General features: G+C 41.3%; 1 protein-coding gene across 1 annotated transcript; it reads right to left on the reverse strand.

Annotated features, from left to right (window-relative positions):
* Nucleotides 1-18,203: 18,203 nt before the first annotated feature.
* Nucleotides 18,204-19,541, reverse strand: LOC102088796 (mitochondrial proton/calcium exchanger protein-like). The gene is given in 2 exon segments (XM_065058432.1): nucleotides 18,204-18,353; nucleotides 18,355-19,541. Coding segments are annotated over 2 exon segments (618 nt in total). The 5' UTR covers nucleotides 18,838-19,541; the 3' UTR covers nucleotides 18,204-18,218.
* Between the last annotated feature and the right edge of the window lie 218 nt (nucleotides 19,542-19,759).

Consider the following 19,759-nt stretch of genomic DNA (forward strand, 5'->3'; position numbering starts at 1 on the left):
TCTGACATAAGGTCAGAAGCAGCCACTCCTCAGCACAGGGATGCTCCTCAGTGATGTTTACTCTTCAGATAAGGCAAGAGAGATCACATGAAAGAGTGGAAAGAACTGTTTAATAAGAGTGAATTCAAGGATTCAACTTGTCTTCCTTAGGAAGGAGACCAATAACAGGAAAACATATAGGAGAAAAGCACATAAATTGTGGTGATCATTGCAACAGGATGTTGTTGAGAGCATTAATTCAGTGAGATTAAAGATTAGAATAGGTTCTTATTTGGCTAATGAATTTCCTAAAAATTATATAATAGCTAAAGGCAAAGATTTAAGATGAAATATGCTGTGTCTGACCTGAGATGTGCTGAACGCTGATCCGCTATTAGAGCTACTGAAAGCAGATGAGCTTCAGATCTAATCCGGTGTGGCAGACAGAGTACTTCTCTGCCTCCCAGATTCTGGGTCTGAAACACTGTGATAATTGCTGTGTTCCTGTCTTTGAAATGCTTTCACACCTTGACAGTATTACTCATTGCCTGATTGTTCCTTCTTTCCTAATCCAGTTTAGAACTGAAACTGCTTTGTGTTTTCCCCTACTATTTTTTTGTTTTTTTCTTGTTCCCTGAAGGGCAATGCAGTTCATAGTTAAGTTCTTTTAACAGTGGAAAATGTTTTATTTTCAGTGTCCAAAGGTGTCTTCTGTCGATTTTGATATTTCAATTCAATTATGTTAAAGCCTCAGAACTTTATACTTCAGAAAGGTCCATTTTATTAATTGACAAATGTCATCTTTGCAATTTTGAGGAAGCTGGGATTTTTTTCCCCAGCAGTTCTGCTGAAAAATGTCTCCCATCTTCACAGCATAATTCATTATTCAGTAATTATCATTGCAGAAATATATTCAGAATAGCTATCAGAGTACAATTGGAAAGAAATATTATTTTGGCTGTTGCAGTAGCTTCTCAGAAGAATGGGGTAGTTGCATTGCAGAAAGGCCAGTAATTGGGATGAAAGGGAGAAGTGTTATCAGTCATTATGCTTCAGGGCATAATCTGATCACCAGCTGTAGTCAGAAGAGATCACTGTCTCTAGTATTTAACAGAACTAAATTTGTCACATTTTGATGAGGAGGTGCAGAGGAAGGATATGTCTTTGGCTGATCAAGTATTGAAAACAACATCACTAGCAAAGTAATTTTTTGATCTGAACTGAGTGTGTGCATACGTTATACATTAGCTACCTGCCAGCTAACCAGTTCCTCAACTTTGTTCAAAATCACAATGAGAGTGAGTGTGAAAAGACAATGTTTAAAGTGAACTCAGGCAGTGGGTCTAAGCATGATAGGAGACCAAGCAGCTTGTCATTTGTGAAACCAGTAGAAAGTCACTTTTTTTGTAAGGTTTTGGAAATGTGAGCAATATGGAATTTCTGCTTCATGGCGTTTACTGAAAGGACGCTGGTTCAGACAGAAGCTATCTTTCTTCACAGCACATTTCAGGCTGCTTCCCTCTTCAGTCAGTAGGAGAGATTTTTCTGATGGAAATATCTCCAGGGAAATGTAAGTGGACAAAAGGAAGTTTATTATTTAATTTTATGTGCGAATTATAGTAGATTTAGTTGTAATCGATAGGAATAGTATTATCCCACTAGTTTAAAAGGGTACAATAGGAAAATCCTGACATTATTAATACTGAGATTTAAGTTCTTTGTTCTAGATTTTCTCTGAATCAAATTCAATGTTTTTATTTCATCCACCTCTCCTTGGGAAGGGGGAAAATAAGAACCAGTTGGAGGTTTTGTCCACTTCTTGAGCTGAGCCTGACCTCTCTCTGAGTTTCACAGGAGAGTGGATTAACATTTGCATAACTCACTTCCACGGCAGCGTTACAATTTATAGTGGTAAGTGGGAAATACCAGAAGGAAAATAGTTTCTGCATCAAATCCCAGAAAAGAAGAACGTTTTGTTTGCAGTGCAGGGCTGGCAGGGGTGGGTTTGACGATGGGGGTGAATGAGTGGGTTAGCACTATTGATGCACTCCTGGATTCCTGGTTTGGTTTCTCATGCTGGACAGTTTCTTCACATCGCTCCACACCCGCTTCAGGGCCCGAGCAAGGGAGCCTGGTGAGATAGGGGTCGCTAAGTTTTGGGGAAGATGAGGATGGTGGTTAAATTTCAGCCATTGAAGCCTGAAATGAAGGGGAAGGGCATAAGAGAAATGGGTGGGATGGGGGAGCTTGCCTGGGTTGCATATGCTGTGGGGAACAGGAGCCTGTGTGCAATTCAAATAGTCGGTACAGGAGGACAAGGATGTATAAAGAGCAACCAAGCATAAGGTATAAAACAGCAGGGAAAGAAGAAGACTGGACAGATTACAGAATGAAATTAAGAGTGAAAAAAAGTGATAAGGAAAGCAAAGCCTAAGAATGAAAGGAAGATCGTACAGGAGGTTAAGACAGATAATGAGAAATGTTACCAGCGTGTAAGGGCCATGAGGTCAGTGAAGGAGAGCATAAGGCCTCTAAGACATTACAAAGGTAATTTATTGTCAGAAAACATTTCTAAATGTAATGTATGCTGTGGCTTGATACTCACAAAAGGAAGACAGGGGACAGATGCCACAGGCGGACATAAATTTCCCCAGAGAGGAAGAAGAAATATGGGGAACAGAGGAAGGTGTCAGGCTGACACAGGACTGCCTTGTGACCTTTGAAGACTGGCAAACAGTGTCAGGATGGGATATTAATTGAGAAAAATAATGTCTTATCATTGTGCCAGCTGAACTGAAGAGAACCGAAAGCAAAATCAGTCCGTCATTTCAGGCCACTACTAAAGCATCTGAGTTGCTTCTGTGTAGCATCATGTGGCCTCACTGGGAGCCAGTTTGTCTGGAAACTGAACTTTATTTTGCCAAATGCAGGTGAAAAGACTATAATATGCTTCTGAAATCACAGCTAGCTTTAAGTTACCTACATTATATGTCTTACTTTCCTGCAGTCCTGAAATAAGGGAAATACTTAACTGTTGTGGGGAATATGTTTAAGGCAATGATGACTTCCCATGGTACTGATAACCAACAGGGCTTCAAGCCAAGATTTTGTTACCCATTGAGAAATAATTGTGACTACATGAATGTGTATAGGGAACTTTCTCATGATAGGAAAGTAAGAAATAAACCTCTGAGCTTTAGTCAAATTGCCTTTAAAATGCTGTGTTCTGCTTTTTGCCTTCTACAGATGTTCCTAGGTTTTTACAGAAAAGATCTTTTTTTGAAAAAGCCTGGGGCTTGATTCTTAGCTGGTACAAGTCAGTATTGCTGCAATGAATGGAAAACGGGAGTTTGATGCAATACTCTGAGTATGTTTATGTGTCATTTTGCTGTTCCTAAGGCCCTTATAAAATCTCCCAATGGTTTCCGGAGATGTTTTATCGGTCTAGACTTATGAGGCCAGATTCTTTTCTCTCCTAAGGCCTTTCTCAGCTATTGCCTGACAATTTCTAGAAAAGAATTTATCTGACAATGGAGAATCTCTAAGGATGAGAGTTACTGGATCTGCCTCCTGCACCAGGTGTTCTCTCCATTCTCTGCATAAGGCAGAAGACAGGGAGTGTCCTGGGAATAGGATACAGCTGTGCTTTGTTCTGCTCAGTCATCAGCTGGTATGAAGGTACTGGCTCCAGCAGCACAACACAGAATACAACAGAGTTAAGGGAGCCACAGATGGCTCCTCCGTTTACCTGGGGCAGTTCAGCTGAAAGACAAAGCCAGTCTGGAGCTGACAAGGCAACAGGACTTTTTTTCCATGTTCTTCACGGTAGGTAGGTTGTCTGTACCACCAGATCACATAGCCCTTATTTTGGTGTGTGTTTCTTCCCATGATTATTCCTGTGTGCTCCTGTGGGGGTGACATGTGTGACCTCACTCGTGTGAATAAGAGTGGCGTGCTCCGTCCCACAAATAGTTGTGTGATTAGTCGTTCCTGTAGTGAGGGAAGGTCTAAGTCAACTGCCTCTCAATTTTGCTTACCACTTATTTATCTGACACAGCTTTTAAATTAGAAGCACATTTTTTTGAGACCTCTATGGGCATAACCAGTCCTAGAATGCTGAGAACACTGACAATCTCCTTTTAAAGCCCTGCTCATTGGTGGCTTGGGCAAACAGAGCAACTAGTAGTTTTGCAGTTCTTAGTACCAGCATGTGTGAGGCCTGGGTAGATTACAGATAGGCCAGACTACCTCAAAAAATCAAGTGGTGCCAGGTGGGAGGACCAGGCACTGGAACCTGCTTGTTTGTGTGGTGAAATTGTTAGAAAAACCTTTGTCTTTTGCCACCTACCACTATCCAAACAATTCCCTGGCATGGTTGGGGATTAGCACAGCCCAGAGACTCTTCCCAGTAGATGTTTTGGATGCAGCCACCCTGTTTTGGAGACAAGGAGAGTTTAATGGCATAGAAGCAACTGGTTTCATGCCAGTTGGCCCCAGTGCCAGAAAATGGTCAGAGGTACTTTTAATTTACCAGCAGAGACAAAGCTTTATATGTCAGTAAACCACATGGCATACCTTTCAGAGGATGGTACAGAGGACCTGACTTTTATTTTATTCCAGAGTTGCACTAGTGTCACTATCAGTAAATTCATTCCTGGTTTGCTACAAAAGAAAGAGAACGTGGCTGTGAAGATAGGTTTGCACAGAAATGTCCTACAGACTACTGGTCAAAGTGTGAACATCCCCTTGGATGGACTTCCATGAGAAGGGAGGGGTCCGTATCAGCTCTGAGGTGTCTGACTGCTTGCTATAACAAGTTGAATGTCTGGAGATGTCCCATTGCAAAGGAAAAGTTCTGTAGTCTGTGTACCTGTGCAAATGCCAGCAGAAGGTTCTATTGAATCTTACAGCCATTGGAAGGCCTTGAGCCCACTTTTTGGCTATCAGCTGCTTCAACAATCTGGGATTTCTAATTTTAGCCTATCTCTTTGCTACTCTAACAGGAGCCCTGGAAACCTGAAAAATCCCAGCTTGAGTCTTAGGGATGTGAGGTTCCCCAGTGTGGCCTGCTGGGGCTGGCAGAGGACTGGCAGAGGACATGGAAATGATGATTGAGTTGAGCTACAGAACTTGAGCTTTCGCTCAGATTTGAAGTGCTTTAATCACTCTCAAATAATTTTATTTTTCAAGAACTGAGGAATCTCCTGTGGAGTGGAAGTTCCAATTTTCAAGCTAAAAAGTTACAAACCAAAAGTTGAGCAGTAAAGAAGAGGATAACAACCAAATTATGGCTGCTCCTAGTTGGTGGACTAAGTAAGTCACTCAGCAGATGACACTAAAGAAGGAACTAATGAACACTAGACAGTATTTAATTAAAAAAACACCCCTTGTTTGTAACAGTTATGGGTGGGCAGTGGTGACTTTTAATGCAGCAGAGGAAGCAGACCTACATGGGCTTCCTGATCCTTGTCTATCTTAAAATTTCCTATGTAATCTCCATAGACATCTCCTTCAGTGCAAATATACTTTGGCCAGTAGCCTTGAGGTTTATTAACACCATGGAAAGTAATTATTTCCTTGTCCACACTCCCCATGGCAGTTATTGTTTAAGTATTTCCCTTATCCTGGATTGCAGGAAAACAATCCATTACATAAATCTACTGACAAATAGTTATGCTGCAGCAGCTCGAGAAGTGCAATATTCTCCCTGTGCTAATTTCAGTAAAACAGCACGTTTTTGTAAATGAGCTAATCCACAGAAAGTGACAGAATGTTACATTGCAGAGGCCTGGCTGAGCTAATGGTACAAAATGAAAGAATGTTTTCACTGCCTGTCCTCTGAGTTCAGTTGGCATAATAAAATACTGTTTTCCTCAGTAGAATATATGTCCTTCTACTTTGCTTCTCTGTCATAATAAATGACTGGCCTGGAATTAAATGGGTTGTTCCTGGACACGGAATGCTAGTGATGGAAAAGACCTGTTAGATCACGCAGGCCATGTCTTTGCCAGTACAATGCTCCTTACTTTGCATTTTTGTGATGCTCTTTCTAATTTAGTTTTAAAAGCCTCAAGCAGCCAGCTTTCCGGTGCTCTTCTTACAGGTCTTTTGCTCAGCTTCAGAATGTGAACTTGCAAGCAAAGACAGTCAGGTTACTGAGGCTTAATGAAGTAGTTGACTGTAATTATGAGGAAAAACACATTAACCTGCCCCAATAGCAAAATACAGCACGTAAGCGTAAATTACAGCTGATGTAAGTAAGTAGAGACCTTCTCCGTACCACATGTTAACATGCTTTGTTCCATGGCTGGAATAAAAGCTTTTAAATAGTCTGTAATGCTACCTCAGTTGATGATTGAGAACTGGCGTAACTTAGTCACTTCTGCTCGTGATAGTTGGAAAGTTCCCTCTCACTGTTGGTCTTCCTATTTTCAACTTACAACTACCAGCCGTACCCCTGTGTAGCACAGGTAATAATTTCCATCCCTGTGGGGTTAGTATGTCTGAAATGTCTGTAGACTTCAAAAATGTCCGAGTCATTGTTTCCTCTCGTAGAAGGTCCAAGTTCTCTGGTCTGCTGAGAAGCTGTTTCCATGTGCCCTCCCTGCCAGTCTATGCCTGGTAGCAAGGCCTTGATTCAGGTCTGAGAAAGGATTATGAATGTCACTGCTGGCTTGACTGTGGCTTATAGCCTCTTAAACCAGTATTTAACACAGGTTTTAATTGTACAATGAATAACAAAGGCAGAAACTGACTTTCATCTGGAAATGTAGAAGAGTTTTAATCGAATGCCTCATTGTGTGTCGTGAAATCTGCACCCCTGTACCTCAGTGTGCACTATTAGACTCTTGGGTCTAGTGGGGGCCATTGTTAGGGTCTTGTTAGGATGAAAATTCAAAGACATTTAATACAGAAACCAGATGGAGGAGATTAAATCTATGTGAAATAGGTGTGATTACGTACATGTCCAGGTATAACTAAGCTCACAGTAGAAATGGCTCAAACACAATCCAGACCAAATAGAAATCTTTGTTTGCTAGAGAATCTCCAGTTGGTCCATTTTATGGAAAGCCACTATTAGGTAGTGCTGGCAAAGAGAACACCAGCTGATATTTCATGTTCTCCTCCAAATCTGTGCCTGACTGCAGGTGAAGGTCTGAGACTGCAGCTCTTCTAGAAGGCAACAAACAGCCTTGCCAGTGTGGGCTGTGAGGTTCCTGGAAACAGAGCCTTCTCATCAAAACTTGGGTAGAAGTTTCTATCCATCAGTGTTCCTACTGTTGTTGTTTTGGTTTGGTTTGGTTTTTGTTTGTTTGTTTTTTGTTTGTTTGTGTTTGTTTGTTTGTTTCCCCTTCTAATTAGTCTTGTGTAACTTTGTAGTGACTCCAGATCAGATGATGGAAATGTCTCTAGATAAAACTGCTGTAAATGAGAATGAAAGCTGGTCCCTATATGATTCTGAAATGCTCTTTTTTTTTTTCTGTCATAACTTTATTTGTAAAGCAGCACACTCTGACCAGGCTTAATGGAATTTGATACTAATTTTTAAAGGTTTAATTATCACTATGTGCATCACAATCTAGCTGTCTCCAGAACGATGGCTTTGAAAAAGACAGTACGTTTAGATGTCTTTTCCATGAGATGACTGAGGATTTTGTCTCTTGTCATTCAATATTAAAGTTGCCACAATCTGTCTTGGGCTTCATGTTTTGGTATGGTAGGCCCCTAAAAAGCTCTTCTGTCTCTGAAAAACCCCTTAACTTGACGTGCTAAGCATTTTAATCACAATGGAATTAGTGACTGCTCCTGTCATCTGTAAGGGACTGCACTGTGTCATTAGCTGGACATGTAGTTTTACGCAGACAGGTCAGATAACAAGTATTGCAAAATTTGTTTTTTTTTTCTTCTTCACTATTGAGTCTCGGTGTGTTCATTCAAAGCTTCCACAAGCCCAACATGGGACATTTAGAAATAGCTAGCTTGATAAATTCTGATTTTAAAACTACAGCAAATTAAGGAAAAAACCTCAAATGTCCCTGTAAACTTTAAAAGGGCTTTAGTTGAAGTGACATAGTATCCATTGGAAAAGTTTCTTTCCTTAAATTAAACTTGGTGTAACTTCAGTTTTCCTGTATTTAGAAGAGCTCTGTGGTAGTGATGAAGTTTGTGAAGCACTTGTGGCAAAGCAGTGATGAGCACATAGGAATATCACCCTCTGCTGGGATTCAGGATCTGGCTTTTCTGGATGAAACCTTAGCTGTTTCCTATAATGCACCTGTTGACCCCGAGTATGTTTTATTACCCATGATATGAGAGGGCTTATGCCTGAATGGGCTATTTTAAAGATCAGAAATTGTAAACCAAGCTTCTTATTGATACAGAAAAGAGCTTATTTAACACTAGGTTATCAGCAAAATCAAAGGAATCTGCTAAGGTACCATAAGGGCTTGTAACTCGTGCTGTCTTGTGTACCAACTTCATCCTGATCTCACTGGAAACACTACTTTGGATGGAATGCTATGGTGGCAGATCTGGTTTGAATTTCTGTGATCCACGTGTTTTGTCTTAATCTATCAAATTGTCAAGACCTGGCCTGGTAGGTCTGCCTGATATAAAGGTGACTTCTCATATATTTAGCGTTGCTTATTAGAAAATCTAAATATTCTTGACCTCACTTGCAGCCTGACCACTTGAAAAAAAAAAAAAAAGACAAAACAGTTGCATCATTCATGACTGCAGCAAGTTTGTGAATCCACTGATAATTGTGAAAGCAGTTGCCCCAGGCAACTACTGGTGGAATGACTGGCAGCAGTTTGGGTTTTTGGCATTGTGGAGAGATGTTATTGCAGACTCATTTTACGTACATAAAAGGTTTTGGGTACAAAGAAGAATCTTCACACTTATTTTCTTAACCTTTTATATCCTTCAAAAAAATGTGTGTCATTCTATTCCTTTTTCCGTTGTTTCTGGAGGAAGTGATCAGGGACATCTCAAATGTGCACTTCATGTTGTGCAGTGAGGGTCCTGTCTATTTATCTATCCAATAGTAGCAATACTGTTGGAACTAGAGTGCTATAGCATATTCTCTAGTGTTCACTTACACTCTAGCATAAGTGAAGGACCCTTAAGCCCCCAACTTGTTCGTTTTTGTCTGTGACTTTAGCTAGTCTAATAAATGATATTAGCTCTTCCTACCAACCCTTATTTAACGAGATATTATTATCAGTAGCACGAACGTTGTGGTGGCTTGTATGGGAGAAACACATGCAAGCAATAGAATTTTTCTGCCTTAAATATGACATTAGAAGAGGAAAGAGAGGCGTCACAGGTAAAGTACATTCTACAGGGACACTAGCAGAGTTGAGAGTTAAACTTGTGTCAGGTGAATCTCAGTCCATGCTGAGCTATAGGTATGTGCTGCTTTCCAGGAACATGTAGAGTTTGACAAGCCCTGTTGTTGAACAAACAGGTAATTCACTCTGAAATGCAGATTGTGCAAGGGACCAAAAGTATCTATAGGTTATTTGCCTCCTCAGAGTGGATTTCTGTCTGTTTTTCTGTGAATTTGAAGTGGTTTGCCCCTATGTATTTCAGCTGGTACAAAGCAAGCGTTCAGTTCAAAGTGATGTTTTCATTTTGAAATCTTGTTTTCAAAAGGAAGTAGAAGCCCCTGAAAGTGAAAGAAATTCTGATTTCAGGTTGAGCCGAATCAAATAGTTTTAGTCAAGCGCAATACATACTTGTTCTGTTTTAGCAATTGAGACAGGCCTTACAACATTTTGCTCCTTTGAATGTCTCTTCCCACCCTCTGCTCCTGTCACGTTCTGCCCAGTTTATATCACTCCTGTCATTACTTTACACCTTTCAGGCAGATACTTTTAGCAGGAATAGGGAGTGAGATGGAAATTCAAGGGTGTCATCAGCCTGGATTGAAATGGCTCTCCTTCAGTGGCCTGTGTGAAAGAGGTGTGTGGATTCAGTCCAGCTTCTGCACTTGTCCACACTACAAACTGGTTGGCTTTCTGTTTCCAAATGGCACGGGCTGGGACCAGCAGTGCTCTTCAGCCTCAGAGGTGAGAAGGCGGACAAGGCTTCTCTGTGGCTTCTTTATACCAGGCTCTCAGGTTGTCGTGGTCACGAGCCTGGTGGTTTGGGGAAGTGTTAAACCCTGCTTGATCAGCAGAAGCAATGTTTCACAGCCTTTCTTCCCCTGTTTGTCAAACCAGTGTTAGGGGGCAAATAAAACTGGGCTGTAATCCTGGACCGCAGGCTGTGCAGATGAGAGCTGGGAGGAAGAGGGCTCTAAATTCAGGGACAGTGTGGAAGTCACGGATCCTCTTGAATGTCTTGTCCACAGCTATTCCTCGTTTCTCCCTACTACCAGAGATACTTTCCCACTAAGGAAATGCAAGGGGGCTTTGGTACAGCTTAGTACTTGTCTGTTCATTCCTGCAAATAGAGGTGACAGCAGCAGGAACTGAAATGCTGAGGTGCTGTTTGTGTAGGTGCCCATCTTGCAAGAAACTGTGGGTTGTTTTGTAGTCATGACCAATTCAAAGGATGAATCATGTCAGCAAATGCTGACCTAAGGATGTGTAGGCAATATGAATCCTGTCAGCAATTACTAACCTAAGGATATGCAAGCAGTGGACCAGTACCGGGTCAGTCTGCTCCTTAAATAAAGATAAGAGCGACTTGAGGAACTCCTTATCAGGAGCGGCTGTCCTTGCAGTTTGAACATCCTGGAACATGGGTAATTACTTGAATTTGTTTAACATATATCTTGAGACTGTCAGAGTGTCCTTTGAGTGAACTTTGCTCATTATGATACTAAAAATCATGCCCACAGGCATGAAGACCCCTGCCCAATGTGAATACCCTAACCCATGAGCATGTGTAGTACAAGAAAATAATAGTGCAGCCATGTGTACATTACTAACCAAACCTGGAAAGGGGGGCGGAAACCTGGGGAGATATTAACCAAAATCGGAAGTATAAATTATGTTAAGTACTATGAAGAAGGCGTACTAGCTTTGTGGTTTTATCACCTAGCACCCGACATTGTGCAGTCTCATAATAAAATAGTATCTTGACTCAGCTGCTTGCACACCTCATAAAGAACCCTGCTTTTGGGACAACAGTTTGGAACTCCACTATATGCCGATTTTGATGGATATCAGCACCTGTCAGAAATAATTCCATGTAGTGTTAAGTCTCTGAAGAATTTGTAGCAGGAATAAACATGCTCTCAAGACCATAAATCACATCTGCAACTTTGCTGGATAGCAAGAGGAATCAACCTTTCAGGTGATGCCTGGGTACAGTCTTTTGCTAGTCTGGTCTGGGTCACATCATGAATTCAGACCCCTCTGCTGCCATGTCATGTGTAAATTCCATTACAGACACTTGTACCTTGTGAGCTTAGCACCTTTAATTTGGTAGTCAGTACTTTGCATAAGCCTATTGAGTTTGGTATCTTAATACTATACACTCAGTAAGCCTAATATTTGTAAGGAGGATGTGAAAGACAAATCAGATGAATTTGAAGTAACAAGAAGTCAAAAACATGTCTTCCCTTATTTTCTTTCCTGTTTGCCTAAGGATTATTTATTGTGTTTGCCTTGATTCCATCCACTTAATTTTTCCAAACAGATGCAGCTGATTGATTAATGGCATTTCATGTTTAAAGTCAGAAGTGTCAGCAAGACTCTAGCACGCCTGTGTCATTCTCTCCTAGAACAATAGGTTCGCCTGAGAAGCAGGGACTTGTGCCAAGTATTCTTGAGGATAGGAGGTCATGTGCCACTTTTCTGCTAGGAGACAGATATATATAAGGACAAGGGGAGGCAGGAGTTTAGGGGGTTGGAGGGCTAACTCTGTTCTAATAATAGGAGGATCACATGGTTGCTAAGTCACCTACAACAAGGCTTAGTTTGTGGAGGTGAATCAAAGTGCCGGGAATTAAGGACATTTCTTCGACTATCCTATGACATATAAAAATAGGCTAAGGGAAATACATATGTGATGAAGAAAGAATTGACTGCGTAGGCCAAAACCCCTCAGAGGAACAGCGGGACTTCAGTTCTCTCACCTCCTTTTGTGATTTCTCTTCTTTTACTTTAATAACCCTGCATGTGAAAATAGCATACAGGTGACCGAGGTTCTCACCTAATACGTAATATTATGTATTTATGTATAGTAGGCTGTGGGCCAGAGCCTCAGCTGTTGGAAACAGCGACAGCTTGGCTGATGCCAGTTACCCCAGTCAGGATCAACCCAATCTGCTCAGCCTGGTGTGAGAACTGGGTAAGGAGTTGCAAATGGGGAATTACGTACCCATGCACCACATTGGAAACCTATTGCGTATTCTAGTGTCAGTAATAGAAAGCATCTACATTTGCGGATCAAAATGAAACTGGCATGGGCTCTCCTTTGACAGCTGTTTCAAATATACAGCTCATCACGTTGTAATTCTTTCCCAGTATATGCTTAGAAACATGTAAAACACTAACAAGCCCGAGACCTTATTGTTCTCTTCTGCACGTTCTGAGTGTTTTGTGTAAAAGTATCTCAGGCCTTGAAGGCCAGATTCCTAGATACTGAAGTCAGAGACTGAGCTTTGCTATTTATTGTCAATGGTATTAATCAACAAGTGGGGAGTCCCTTTTGTTTCCCTGACCTTTTGTATGTTTTCCCAGCTTCACAGGCTAGGCTTCAGAGGAAACTTCCTCTGAAACTATAAGCCACTAGAGGCCTCCTGAATACTTGAATTGATTTTGCTTCCAGGAAGACAGAGTCTCCTAAAAAGTACATCAGGCTTACAGAAGAAAACGATTCCCAGTTTGCCAGGCCAGGCTGACACACAGCCTAGCGAGGCTGAGCGGAAGACAGCACAGCTGAAATAAAGAACAGAAATGCACTTGAAATTCAGCTCTTAAAATACAGCCCGTGTAATATTGAGTCACGGTGAATTACTCATTTCTATTTAGCCTTTATCTGTTGCAACCTGATTAGAGAGACAAACTACATTCCTTTATTCAGGCATGAGGCCAATATTCATATTTGTCATTTTTGGCCAAAATAAATTCTACAAACTTTGGTCAAAATGCTTAATCCAATAACGCAAATGTAGGGCCTCTTTAAATAAACCATCCCACAGCAATCTCTCTGTTTATTTTTTGGTTTGCATCCTCACACCTTCTTTCTCTCTTCCTCTAGCTCTTTTTTTCTGTTGCACCAGCCTCATTTGCGTTTACCTCTTTTGCATAAGCATCCATTGCGAAGCCCCTGTGGATATCAGAGATACTTCGATGACACGTTGATGTTTTCTCTCTGAGCTATGCCAGGTTTGCCCATTGATCCAGGAGCATGTTCCTGCTCGCTAATGCAAGGTCACTCCTAATTCCCTCCTTCTGCTCTTTACCTCCCAGCCCTCAGGGGGGCAGACACTTGGAGGAGAAACCCATTTGCTTTCTGTGTCAAGAAGCTGTTTGGTAGCTTGCTGCTAATTACTTTGGCTACAATAATTCTTAACCCGATTACAGTGATACAAATTAAAGCACTCCTGGCGAAGGACAGCTAAATCCATGTGTCAGACACCAGAGCCTTGGTTTATTTAGGGACATCACATTTCTTCTCATCTTGTTACCCAGTTTTCCATCTTCTTTGGGTAATCCTGAGTGAATCTTCCTCCAGTGGAAATCAGCACCATAGACATACACCCAGATTATTAGAGAGACCTTTGAAACTGTCTCATGAGGTTCCTCCTGCAACCCTTTGGGGTGGCCAGGTCCTCTGCCCCAAAGGATGAAGAACAGCTAATGATTTTTAGAACTCCCAATTATGCATCTTGACAGGGCCTGATTTTCAGAGATGTAGCCTGAACCCCATCCTTAAAATCATTATCTACAGTGTGTTTTAGTGTCGGTCCACCAAAGGAACTTGCTTGTGCTGAAAATAGAGGTCTATGTGCTTATAAAGCCTTTGGACTTTGCTTATGCAAATCAGACAGTTGTCAGGTAACCTTGTCTGCAGTACATTGGGTACATTCTTAGGTGCTTTCTGCATTTCTTGAAATATGTGGTCCTTTTTATGAAATGTGGGTTGGGATGCAGAAAAAAGAATTATTTCCTCGATAAATTGGCACCACCTTCTACAGACAAGCAGCATCTTTCTGTACCTGTTTTCTTTGCTGTGGTGAGGACCCTTTTTATTCAGTTTGTTAATGAGACCATGCTGGTGGGTAGGAAGCTGGACTTCTATCTCAGCAGTTCAGCCAGGCCAGTGAAGCTGAATTTCTCAACTGCTATAGTCCTATGCTATAAACTATGAAATACTTGTGCTAAAATAACGTTTCCACTATGCTGTGAATAACACACTGATCACTGAATTAGTTCCTTAGTGGGAAGGAAAGTAACAAGATTAAAGAGAAACCTGGGAATAGATTTAGTTCTCTTTTACTTCTTTTACTCTGCCATTTATCAAGCTAAACTCCCTGCAAGTCAGAACTATATGAATATTGAGTAAAGACTGCAGGATTTAACAGTTAGTTCATGTCACATAATTATTAGCCTCTGGCACCCTCTTATTCATTTGTAAAGCCACTAACATGAATGTATTGTACCAGATAACAATATTGCCAGGTATTTTATTTAGCAGGTCTATTCTGTTGCAGCTTTCTTTCAAAAAACCTCAGCTGTACCGTATGCAACAACCAGAATGTACATTTTCTTTACAGTAAAGCATCACAGTACAGTGCAGTTGATCTCAGTTTGCTTAGCCATGCTGAAACCTTCCCTGTTGGGGTTTCCCATATCTTCTGTGAAATTGCCCACTGCCGTTCACATCAAATTACATAAACATAGGAATATTTTGCAGGGTGGTTTGAAATGGCCAGAGAGTGCAGCACAACTGTGCTCTTAGGATTTTCCAATAAGTTTTATACAGTCCTGGACATCTTCCACCTATTCAGGCTACCCAAGGGGGTTGTGGAGTCTCCTTCTCATTCAAAAACCCGCCTGGACACCCTGTGTAACCTCATCTGGGTGTTCCTGCTCCGGCAGGGGGATTGGACTGGATGATCTTTCGAGGTCCCTTCCAATCCCTGACATTCTGTGATTCTGTATGCATTTTTAGGCAGAACGGACTGTGTGTAGTTATAAGGGCATTATGCATTTCGAGAACCAGGACTTTCAGGTGCAACAAAGTTCACCCAAACAAGGTTTAACTTGGCATGACAGGAAGGTGCCCACTACCTTGCTGAGAACATGTGCTTACATCTTACACGTCTTGGGGCTGGCCCTCTGTAAATGCTCTGACTTGTTTTCCACAGATGTCTGTTTCCAGACATTAGGAGTGGAACAGAAAAGCTGAGGCCAAAATCTGTAAGCTGTGTTTGAAGAATTAGATCTGTAAGCCCATACCTAGTCGTGTTCAAGGCAAAAAAACCCCAAGCCCCGTGCAGCTGCCGTGCTCTCTGAAACAAAGCTTCAGGCACCTCTGGGAGCAGGTGACTCTTGCTTGCATATGTAGACAGGGGCTTTAAGCTTCTAATTTTAGCTCTTTGAGATATTTGACTCAGCACCCTATTTGGTCTGCACCAGAGCTCTCGGGACATATTCTGGTGGGAATTTGGACCCAGCCTTGGTGTGGTCATGTCCACCTTTTCCCTCTGTCAGTTCTGCCTGGCTTCCAGCTCTGCGCTCTCCTGCGATTTGCAAACGCCGGCTGTGATGATGCCAGCGATTTCTTGTGACCTTGCAAAAGCCGTCAGGCCCCCGGGCAAACCTGGACTTGTCTCCTGAAGGAAAGTTGTGGGAGCTCAGATATTCCACAGCTGTCTCACTGAGCTCATCCCTCCAACTTCTTCTTTCTCCTTTTTTTTTTTCCCCCCCTCCTGTCCCTTTTTGTTTGGTTTGACCTTGGTCACTGATGACAAGGCTGCTTTTCCTGCCAAACCAATCAATAAGCTAAACAGAGAGAAGATGAGTATTTAGAATATGGGAAGCCAAACTCAAACACAGATAGGTTATCAGCCTAGCCCAGAGCAGACTTCTAAGCAAATATTTCATTAACAAATTTTTCATGGCAACTTGCATGCAAAAAAAAAAAAAAATAAAAGAGAGAAAAAGCAACAACAGGAGAGGGAACAGTAAAGGGGATAAAGTGAAAGAACTGGGCTGGAGCCATCAGGCTTAGGATGTTGCCTTGCTGTCTTTGGTTACCAGCACTTTCCACAACATGCAGCTGCTCCCCGGAGAAATGGTCGGGGTGAAGGTGAAGCCCTTGCACAAGTGGGGCTTTGAGCTCCTGTCAGTGCCATTGCACCTTGTGCTTCCCCCCGGACAAGAAAAGGCTCACGGTGGGTTTGTAACCATACCATGTGGTTGTGGTGGAGAGACATTCTGGGCACGGTCTGAAGTTTATAACTGTTTAATCCTTGGACCTCTGGCAAGGGTTGTACACATTTTCTGTTAACAAACAGGAGCCAGAGCCAGTTATATCATTAAGTTCCCGGTTAGCTTAGTGACCTGTAGAAAATACATTTGTAATATTGCAAAACCTTGTGAAAACATATCCAAAGATTTCACTTCAGTGCCTCTCTCACCCCTTCCATGTGAGACCCAGCTTTTTTTTTTTTTTGATGCCTTATTGCCCTCTATTTAAAACAATAAACACAAATTAATGTGTCTTTTGCAGATCGAGAAATTTTACAGCATTCTTAGCATAGATTAACAAACCCTCACTTTCATATGTCATGGGAATGAGAAACGGGAGGCTTAACTATTTTTTGTCTTGACAGCTATCTTGAAAGGTTGACTGAAGGGCAGGGAAGTTGCTAAATAACTTTTCAAATATTGTAGAGGAGAAAAATATAGGTCACTAAGCAATAAACTCTCTACATCCTTCTGGCTAAGGAGGAGACTCTGAATCTCCATCCACCTTTTACTAAAATGAGACCAAAATCCAAATCCAACATAAAGCATTACAGCTTTAAGTACTGAAAATATTTATTATTTTTATACCAGTAATCCAATAGCATAATCTCAAGAACATCAGTGCTCCAGGAATGTCTAGAAACACAATGGATTTGCCTTTATTCCTTTATCCAGATGTTTCTATAAAATACTCTGGATACTAGGAATCTGTAGGGGAATTAAAGATTTATTTTTAATACTTGAAAAACTTGAATTTCTAATAACTATGATCCTTTAAAATGTTTTAACTGCAGATGCAACATGCTTTGACTCTTTGATGAGCTTTCCCTGATTCTTTCAGGCTGCTTTCCAAACAACGGACAACTATTTCCCACAGACTGCAAGACGGTCACAGGACATGGGCGCTTTAGTGATAGCTGTAAATGTGAGAATTAAACTATGTGTTGGCTTCAGTCCAGAAGTTTATTGTTATTCAGCAAAACTGATTAGATTTTGTCCGTACAGCGCTGTGTAGATATACCCGAGCTAGGGAAGGAGTAGTCAACACCCTAACTAATGTGGGGCAATAGCCAGCCCTGCTTATTGAGGACTAACTTCCACTTAGCTATTGCAGGGTGGAAAGTCTTTACATACTATGTCACGATCTGTAATGCTGTAATTTTATCTCTTTTCTGAAATAAGATTATATTTTTTTTTTTTTTTTTTGACAGATACAACATTATGAAAATAATTTCTGAGCCTTGCTTGCTTTATGTTTGCCTGGTGCAATAGTAATTCAGCTTCCTAACACACAATGAACATCAGGACCCTTTTCAGGATCAGGGTAGTAGATGCTGAAGCAATGTAATTTTTGCGGTTTATAAAACACTATGGATTTAATGACTTGTTTAATAACAAGACAGGTGCAATAATCATGCAGGATTTTAGAGGCAGACACCCCTAAAGATATTGAATTTCAAATAACAGGTCAGAAACTGATTCTCTGAGGAAATCCAATGTAGAAATTTCACTGTGTGTCAGTCGTTTTTCTGCTCCTAAAATTCTTTAATAAATGTGGAGCACTAGCTATTATTGCATGTAACTGTTCTTAAATACTTCTAGGTTTCTAAATCTGACTATAAAATTAAAGACACAACTTTAATGTAAACTTTGTGAGCTGGGAGAGCAAATCCTGACAATTTCTTCAGCTTACGTGCTTTTTGAATTTATCATCAGTCTGGGCCAATCAGGTTCAATGTTACTTTTTAATAGCCACTTAGATATTTAATAGAAATGGAATAGATATGGGATGAAAATTTTTAATCAAAAGAAATGGTCAGAACACATCTGAAAAAATGGAGAAAAGGTATCTGGAAGGTACTTGGCTCTGGATAAAACAAGCAATGAAGTAGGGATTTCCTGGTTCAGGTGCAGATCTAACCACTGCTTAAGTTGTTCCTCTAAGACGCTCCTCAGTCACACCAAGAGCTCTCATCCCTCGGGCACAACAAGCTGCCTGCAGTTCTTTAACAGTCAGGCTATCGACTCCTTCCTCAGCAATCAGTTTGTCATCAGCTTTTATAGTTCTCAACCTCATAGTCAGCTGGAAGCGGAGAAAGTTGTTTTTCCCAACTGACTGAAGTTCCAATAATTTACAAAGTGCCACCAACTGAGGCCTGGTTAGATTGTCCAAAGTCAACTCATCTTCAAACAGTTTAGACAACCTTAAGATCTCCTCATTACTGGATCTTTTACCAGTTTCCCTGATCTTTTGAAAGAACTTTGAAAAATCTTTTGTAACATTTCCTTTGGCTGCTTTATTTTTCAAGGCCGTCTCCTCAATTGTGTCTTGAAGGAATTTAGTCAACTCCAGCTTTACTCTCAATTCTTTCTTCAATCTTTCCTCCTTTTTAGACTTTGTCTCAAATGTAGATGGAAGCATATTGTGGAACAACTTAAGAGCCACTGGAAGCAAAAATTCCACAAATGGGACAACAAGAAAAACTAGGAAAGGGACCAAGCAGAAAAGTTCGCCACATATTTGAAGAAACTGTCTCCATTCTCAACAAGACAAAACAATTCCATGAAGTATTCGCCAGAGCATCTGTGCAGCTATTTTCGTGTCAATCCACAGTAAACGAAAACCATGGTAATAGTGCTTCAGTTTGTCCACAATCCTCTGCCCAAGAGATTTTTCCACAACTTCTACTTCTGTTGGACTATATACAGGACCTCCTTCTTCCAACTTCTTGTTTTTTGTCCTTTAAGGACTTCGATGACTTTTCAACTATAGAGTCATCTTGAAGGGGATGTGAAGAATGCCACCATTGAACTGGAAGATACTGGGGACCTAAAACACCCATGGTCGCTAGTGACATCCATGAGCCAGAAGAACTTGTAAGAGTAAAGTATATTTGTTCAGATCCTTTAGTCCAACAACAGCAGCGATCTTTTTTGGAGTATGCGTAAACTGGAAGGACACTAGTGCAATATTTAAAGTGTACAGTCATTTTGTTTGCCAGCCGCAGGGATGTACAGCTAAGACATGCCCGATCTCCCAAGTTACCCAGGCGGGGCTGGTGGCGCAGTGCTCGGGGCAGGCGGCAGGCCCACCAGCCGCAGGTCTGTAGCAGCTCCTACACTGGAGACATTCAAAACCCTCCTGAACACCTTTCTGTGTAACCTCATCTGGGTGTTTCTGCTCCGGCAGAGGGGTTGGACTAGATGATCTTTCGAGGCCCCATCCAACCCCCAACATTCTGTGATTCTGTGATTCCATGAAATGGTGACTGTCATTTTAACAGCTGTGTTCTGGCAAAAACCATGGACTTGCTGCAGAAACTGCTGACTGAAGTACTCTAATT

This window comes from Columba livia, chromosome 3, assembly GCF_036013475.1.
Source record: "Columba livia isolate bColLiv1 breed racing homer chromosome 3, bColLiv1.pat.W.v2, whole genome shotgun sequence".
NCBI lineage: Eukaryota > Metazoa > Chordata > Aves > Columbiformes > Columbidae > Columba > Columba livia.